Source organism: Oncorhynchus clarkii, unplaced genomic scaffold, assembly GCF_045791955.1.
Source record: "Oncorhynchus clarkii lewisi isolate Uvic-CL-2024 unplaced genomic scaffold, UVic_Ocla_1.0 unplaced_contig_9341_pilon_pilon, whole genome shotgun sequence".
In the NCBI taxonomy this organism is placed as follows: domain Eukaryota; kingdom Metazoa; phylum Chordata; class Actinopteri; order Salmoniformes; family Salmonidae; genus Oncorhynchus; species Oncorhynchus clarkii.
This window is the reverse complement of record NW_027260817.1, coordinates 7,188-15,685: the sequence shown is the minus strand read 5'-3', so window position 1 is coordinate 15,685 and position 8,498 is coordinate 7,188. Positions and strand designations below refer to the sequence as shown.

Below are 8,498 nucleotides of genomic sequence, written 5' to 3'. Positions count from 1 at the left end.
TAGGGGTGTTGCTGTGGTAGCCTACACATGTTATGGTGTATACAAGAACACGCTGTTTATAACTCCATGTGTGTGTGTGTGTATGTGTGTGTGTCCTTGCCTGAGTGTGTGCGCGTGTCTGTGAGAGTGTGTGTGCCTCTAATTGTGTGTGTGCCCCTGCATCTGTGTCGCAGACGATAGGCTCCCATTGGTTTATGTATGCAGGCGTTGTCAGGTGGAGACAAAAATCACTCAGACCATATTATATGTAAAGCTGGAGGAAATTGCTAGGTTGGGGAGACTTAAATAGCCAGGCCAGCACCATAGTAAACATGCTGCTAGCTGAGCAGCTGGCTCCCACAACCATCGTGCTTCCAGCTTCCTCGAAGGCAAGGTTGGAGGGTTGGTTGGAGGTTTGGGCTATGTATAAGCACATGCTGTGGACAGAGGTCAAGGGGAAGTAAAAAAATGAGATACACTCAATCAAATTCATTCTCTGACTGAAGAAAATGAATAAGTCACTATTATTAAACAGAAGTGTGGCACAAACCCAAAACTTGTCAAGTCTCGTGTCCCGGTTCTCACAGACCTCTTGGCTGGGGATTCTTTTATAGAGCTTCCGTGAAATGACAGGCGATTCAAAAAGTAGGCGACTGTTTGATTCTACTGTTAAGTCATAATAGAAAATGAATTGTTTGTCTGAATCAGAACCATATATCTAGAATGTATATTCACATTCTAAACATATTGCTCTGATTCAGGGCTCTCCGACCGGGAGGTGAAACACTACTACATCGTTTCAGAGTGCGTGGCAAGGAATAAGTTAGTCCTAAATATTTCCAAAATTAAAGCATTTACATTTGGGACAAAAATCATCACCTCAACTGAATCTTGTAATAAATAGGGTAGAAATTGAGCAAGTTGAGGTGACTAAACAGCTTAGAGTAACCTGTCAAAACATATTGATTCAACAGTAGCTAAGATGGGGAGAAGTCTGTCTGTAATAAAGCGCTGCTCTGCATTCGTAACAACACTATCAACAAGGCAGGTCCTACAGGCCCTAGTTTCTACCTTCTTAACAACACTATCAACAAGGCAGGTCCTACAGACCCTAGTTTCTACCTTCTTAACAACACTATCAACAAGGCAGGTCCTACAGGCCCTAGTTTCTACCTTCTTAACAACACTATCAACAAGGCAGGTCCTACAGGCCCTAGTTTCTACCTTCTTAACAACACTATCAACAAGGCAGGTCCTACAGGCCCTAGTTTCTACCTTCTTAACAACACTATCAACAAGGCAGGTCCTACAGGCCCTAGTTTCTACCTTCTTAACAACACTATCAACAAGGCAGGTCCTACAGGCCCTAGTTTCTACCTTCTTAACAACACTATCAACAAGGCAGGTCCTACAGGCCCTAGTTTCTACCTTCTTAACAACACTATCAACAAGGCAGGTCCTACAGACCCTGGTTTTGTCATACCTGGACCACTGTGTGGTCAGGTACCACAAAAAGGGACTCAGGAAAATTGTAATTGGCTCAGAACAGGGCAGCACGGCTGGCCCTTGGATGTACACAGAGAGCTAACATTAATAATATTCTTGTCAATCTCTCCTGGCTGAAAGTGGAAGAGAGATTGACTTCATCACTACTTGTATTTATGAGAGGTATTGACATGTTGAAGTCACCGAGCTGTCTGTTTGAACTACTGGCACACAGCTCGGACACCAATGTATGGTGTCCGAGCTGTGTGCCAGTAGTTCAAACAGACCCCACAAGACATGCCACACGATGTCTCTTCAAAGTCCCCAAGTCCAGAACAGACCATGGGAGGTGCACAGTACTACATAGAGCCATGACTACATGGAACTCTATTCCACATCATGTGGTTCCACCGTGATCTAGCAGAGTTACTCCACCTCAAGAATTGCATTTGGTGAAAGGGTCGGCACACTCATACTCAGGCTGACTGGCTCTCGTTCAGGCAAATGAGAAATAAGTGCACTCAGGCTATCCGTAAGGCCTAAGTTAGTGACTTTAAGGAGCAGTTCTCTCTCTGTGGGTCTAACCCCAAGAAGTTCTGGAAAATGGTTACAGACCTGGAGAATAAACCCTCCTGCTCAAATAAACCATCCTACAAATGATAGATTACGGAGACATAATTTATAGATCGGCAGGTAAGGGTGCTCTCGAGGGGCTAGATGTTCTTTACCATTCGGCCATCAGATTTTACACCAATGCTCCTTATAGGACACATCACTGCACTCTATACTCCTCTGTAAACTGGTCATCTCTGTATACCCGTCGCAAGACCCACTGGTTGATGCTTATTTATAAAACCCTCTTAGGCCTCATTCCCACCTATCTGAGATATCTACTGCAGCCCTCATCCTCCACATACAACACCCGTTCTGCCAGTCACATTCTGTTAAAGGTCCCTGAAGCACACACATCCCTGGGTCGCTCGTCTTCTCAGTTCACTGCAGCTAGCGACTGGAACGAGCTGCAACAAACACTCAAACTGGACAGTTTTATCTCCATCTCTTCATTCAAAGACTCAATCATGGACACTCATACTGACAGTTGTGGCTGCTTCAGGTGATGTATTGTTATCTCTACCTTCTTGCCCTTTGTGCTGTTGTCTGTGGCCTACTATGCTGTGTTGTCATGTGTCGCTACCATGCTGTGTTGTCATGTGTTGCTGCCATGCTATGTTGTTGTCTTAGGTCTCTCTTTATGTAGTGTTGTCTCTCTTGTCATGATGTGTGTTCTGTCCCATATTTATTTATATAATTTTAATCCCAGTCCCCGCAGGAGGCCTTTTGCCTTTTGGTTGGCCGTCATTGTAAATAAGAATTTGTTCTTAACTGACTTTTCTAGTTAAATAAAGGTTAAATAAATAAATACAGTAAATAAGAAGTAACTGATGCAGCAGGGAGGAGATATAACCATATATCTCCTCGAACCAGATTTATAAAACAGATAAAAATACACTTTATGGAACAGCGGGGACTGTGAAGCAACACAAACAAAGGCACAGACACACACAATAGCATATGCACTATACACACACACATACACATGGATTTTGTATTGTAGATACAGTATGTGGTAGTGGTGGAGTAGGGGCCTAAGAGCTCACAGTGTGTTGTGAAATCTGTGAATGTATTGTAATGTTTTTAAAATTGTATAAACTGCCTTCATTTTGCTGGACCCGAGGAAGAGTAGCTGCTGCCTTGGTAGCAGCTAATGGGGATCCATAATAAACCCCAGGAAGAGTAGCTGCTGCCTTGGTAGCAGCTAATGGGTATCCATAATGAATACAAATAACAACCCTGTTCCTGGAGAGCTACCGATCTGTAGGTGTTTGCTCCAACCCTGTTCCTGGAGAGCTACCGATCTGAAGGTGTTTGCTCCAACTCACCTGATTCTGCGTATTAACCAGCTAATTATTAGAATCAGGTGGGCTACATCAGGGTTGGAGTGAAAACCTACAGGGCGGTAGCTCTCCAGGAACAGGGTTGGAGTGAAAACCTACAGGACGGTAGCTCTCCAGGAACAGGGTTGGAGTGAAAACCTACAGGACGGTAGCTCTCCAGGAACAGGGTTGGAGAGAAAACCTACAGGACGGTAGCTCTCCAGGAACAGGGTTGGAGTGAAAACCTACAGGACGGTAGCTCTCCGGGAACAGGGTTGGAGAGTCCTGCTCTGGCCAGAAACAGGGTTGGAGAGTCCTGCTCTGGTGAGGAACAGGGTTGGAGAGTCCTGCTCTAGCGAGGAACAGGGTTGGAGAGTCCTGCTCTGGCGATGAACAGGGTTGGAGAGTCCTGCTCTGGCCAGAAACAGGGTTGGAGAGTCCTGCTCTGGCGAGGAACAGGGTTGGAGAATCCTGCTCTGGCCATGAACAGGGTTAGAGAGCCCAGCTCTTACCAAAAACCGGGTTGAAGAGCCCTGCTCTGGGCTTAATGAATGTCTCCAATGTTCGTGGCTAGTTTGCTTCAAATCGGTTTGAGATTTCTCCATATGAATAAGCAATGCTACCCTACACATAGAACATATATTTGAAGAAATATCACCTAACAGTTTAAAATACATCTGACAGCAAAACAAGGAAACAACAAAAGTAGACTTGTCAGTATTCAATTTACTTGTACAGTAAAAGGCCAAACAACCACATACAACAATAGTGAATTCCACTGAAATGAAAAGCAAACTTAACTTAACACCAGAATGAGAAAGGGCATAGGCATACATATAGACAAAAACCATAACGCCTCCCAAAGGGCAACCTATTCACTACATAGTGCACTACCTATGACCAGATCCCAATGGGGCAGTGGTCAAATATAGTGCACCATATACGGAATAGGGTGCCATTTGGAACGTACACCCAGTCTTTTAGTCCCCTGGTCCTCTTCTCGTCCATCGTCACCAGCCAGGAGACTTGTGTCAAAGGACAGAAAGCTGCTGATAAACCTCACACAATTCTGCAAACCAGCTGCAGGAGGAATGTATGTGTCTATTCCCTATGGTGCATTATGGGGAACAGGGTGCCTTTTGGGACACACATTGTCTGTACATACAGGACCACCGAAGACATCTGTTTTTACAGAATGAGTCGCTACGCTCACCGTCGACTTCCACGACGTGAAACACTAACAGCCAATTAAAACTAAAACAGCAACATGCATGTACAGATACTCACTCACCTAGCTGATGTGTTCATGAAGCAGACCTGGGTTCAAAATAATTTCAAATACTTTAGCTGGTGTTATTAACCAATAGAATAATCTCAAAACAGCAAACCCCACCCATATGGCACTCCTGGCAGGCTAAAGCAAATGCTAAAACCGTATGAAAGATTTCGACTACTATTTGAACCCAGGTCTGGAAGTAAGGGGTCCCATCAGTTAGCGGGGAGAAAACTATCTATGTAGCATGTGCAAAAGCCATGGCCATAATCTCTCAATCTCAACACAAATAAAATAATATATTAAATTAACATGAAAAAGAACATCCCTTCTTTATAGGTAAATGCTATAGAACATACAAGACCAAAACATTGGAATGTCCTGCCACTGTCCTGCTTTCCACACACACCGAGCAAAGCCATTAATTTAACTCCCTTCTCTACAGCGCAGTTCAAAATCAGCTACTGTTATTAACCCGTGGCTTGACAGAACAACAAATACACTTCAACGGGGAAACTGTTCAAGGACTCAAGCTTGGCCACCCTAAAACCAGATTTAAAAAGCTTTAAGCTTTTTCTACCATGTAGTACTCATGTACCAAGGGGTTTTCTACCATGTAGTACTCATGTAACAAGGGATTTCTTTTGTTAAATGTCCCTGTAAAAAGTTAAAAGGTAGTACTCGTTTTTGTATTCGTTCCTTTTTATTACACACAAAAATGTGTATTTCCTTCTACACCCTGGAGTGTAACATGTTATAATATGTATCTATAAAGTGTCTTATACATTACTCTGTTGTATACTAGTACAGTCCCCAATAAATATCCTCACAACTATCGCTTCATAATCGTATCTGTTGGTCCACTTTGTCTGATGAGCAGAGTTCAGAGTTACCGTAAAATGTCTATGAAAAGTTTTGTACGAAAATCTTTTCTTCGATCAAACTGATAGACTTGTCCGTCAGCATCGCCTCGCTGTTCACAAACTTGTACCCAAACAGTTTCATCGTGGGTCCACAAACCCTCTGCACCACCTGGGCTAGTTTGTACGGTATGCTGAACCTCCATTTCTCCACTTGCTCGGAGGAGTTCTTCTGTGTTGAATACACTCCACTAGCTTCATTGGAAGCCTGGGTGTTCTTTAACACCCAGTCTTTCACCTGAGGAGTGAACGGGATCCCGGTGAACTTGTACATCTCCGCTGCCTTCCTCATAGGGAATCTAGCGATATCCTCGTACCGTACTAGCATGTACCTCCGCCTCAGCCAAGACGGCTGCCTCAGGCCGACCTCCGCAGACATCCTGATGTTGTCGCAGTTGCCTTTCAGCTTCCTCACCTCGTCGTCGTCAATGGGCACGTCTCCGTCCACCGCCCACTTCTTCCAGTTGTTGTACTTGGCGGAGAAGGCCACCATGCGGGAGGCCAGAACCGCCCTGGGGTCCCTCACCAGCTGGATGAACTTGATATCTAGACGAGGGTCCTCGGCGAGGGGTCTCAGGGTCTCCAGCTGGCGCACCCGGACGGATTTAATGGCCCTGTGCTCCTTCTGCTGGCATGACTCGGACGCCGTGGTCAGGTTGAGGGGACCACACTTCCTGGTCCGGCAGTGGTAGCGTTCAAAGACCTTCTTAACGAACGGGCTACAGACGGACTCCTCACAGAGAGAGCTGCTAGATTCTCTCCTGAACAGGGCTGAGGTGACGTGGTCTACAGGAAGTGGGTCAATAAAGCTCTCCAGAGGGGTGAAGTCACACAGGAAGAGCCCCTGGAGGACTTCCCGGTAGGCCCGGGCGGCGGCTGTGGCGTTGGTCCCGCCGCTCTCTAATGTCAGCGATCTCTCGACGTGCCACAGCGGCTCGAACAGGTAGAACATGTTGTCTCCCTGCTGGTTGAAGAACTCGCCCACGAAGGAGGAGCCTGTCCGCGTGGTGGCCAATAGGAGGATGTGCTTTCTGTTTCCTGCTGACCCTATGACCTCTGACCTACAATACAGCAGAAAATACAAAACTTTATTGTCCAATGTCAATCGGATCGGATATTTAGAAAAAAAAAACATTATTCCCAACCACTTGGACATCACACATACAAATACTGATCAGGAGTGGGGACACCACTATGCTAGCTTCAGCAATGTCTTTACTGAGATCAAACATGATATGTTAGGTACTGTAGTGTCAATCAATCACATATATTTTATAAATGCCTTCTTACATCAGCAGTTGTCACTAAGTGCTTTACAGATACCCAGCCTAAAACCCCAGAGAAGAAGCAATGCAGAGGCAGAAGGACAGTAGGAACAACTTCCTGGAAGGCAGGAACCTAGAAAGAAATCTAGAGAGGAGCCGGGCTCTGAGGGGTGGCCAGTCCTCTCCTGGCTGTACAGGGTGTAGATTTAGGAGTACATGTAGCCATTAAGGCCAGACTGCTTGTCTTACTGTATGATAAATAGTATATCATGCTACACACACAGACCTCTGCTCGGTGTAGTTCTCCAGGCGTCTCTTCATGAGGGTGAAGACAGGGTCCAGCTTGCTCAGGGTAGTGAAGGAGGAGCCATTAAACTTCAGGAGACCCAGGGCTGAGGCTGAGGCAGAGTTACTGGGCTGAAGGGGTGTCTGGGGGGTCTGCTTTGGGGTGAGCTTGTCTGAAACCCTACAAGACAGGCTTGGCAGTGTTAAACAACATGTTTTATAGTTTTACAAGACCATCTTATCCACAGACAGTGAAATCAATTAAAGTAAGTAAACAATCTATGCCATTGAAACGTCACTACTTCATCCAATCAGACGACTTGGAAAACACGGCATGACACTTGAGGCTGAGTAGCTGAAACGAATGTCCCAAACACACCGCTATGAATAAAGGTGAGCCTGTTCCAATCTGAGGGAGATCAGTATAACAGACAGGCCTAACGCATACACACACACACACACACACACACACAACACACACACACACACATACACACACACACACACACACATACACACACACACACACACACACACACATACACACACACACACACACACCACACACACCACACACACACACACCACACACACACACACACACATACACACACACCACACCACACACACACAACACACGCACATACACACACACACACACAACACACACACATACACACACACACACACACACACACCACACACACACACACACACCACACACACACACACCACACACACACACACACATACACACACACCACACACACACACACACACCACACACACACACACACACACACACACACACACACACACACACACACACACACACACACACATACACACACACACACACACACACACACACTCTCTCTCTGTGTTGATCATGGAGATGGGCTTAGATTTACCGTGAGATAATGTTGTTTTCCTTCTCAATGATGACCAGTGCCACAATGAAGACAAGGGAGATTGTGTATTTCATCCTCATTCTGTGATGAAGCTGTGTCGGGATCTGCTGCTGTCACGGAATACCTTCTTTAATAGCTTCTGCCAATCTTCTTCTCTTCTCCAGACTCCCGCTGCCTATTCAAACAGTCCTCCGGTTGATCGTTGTTGTATTTTACATCGTATACACGGCTGCATCGTTCTGCAAAATGAAATGAACACGCTACAGTACTGTAAACAAGAACACAAACCTTAAACGACTTCAACTGATACAGTGTAGAGGACTTCAACTGTTATAGTATAGAGGACTTCAACTGTTATAGTATAGAGGACTTCAATTGTTATAGTATAGAGGACTTCAACTGTTATAGTATAGAGGACTTCAATTGTTATAGTATAGAGGACTTCA

General features: G+C 45.3%; 1 protein-coding gene across 1 annotated transcript; it reads right to left on the bottom strand.

The window, feature by feature from the left end:
• Positions 1–5,573: 5,573 nt before the first annotated feature.
• LOC139401792 (carbohydrate sulfotransferase 3-like) lies at positions 5,574–8,291 on the bottom strand (the record flags this gene model as incomplete). The annotated part of the gene is given in 3 exon segments (XM_071145764.1): positions 5,574–6,652; positions 7,143–7,322; positions 8,053–8,291. Coding segments are annotated over 3 exon segments (1,338 nt in total). The 3' UTR covers position 5,574.
• Between the last annotated feature and the right edge of the window lie 207 nt (positions 8,292–8,498).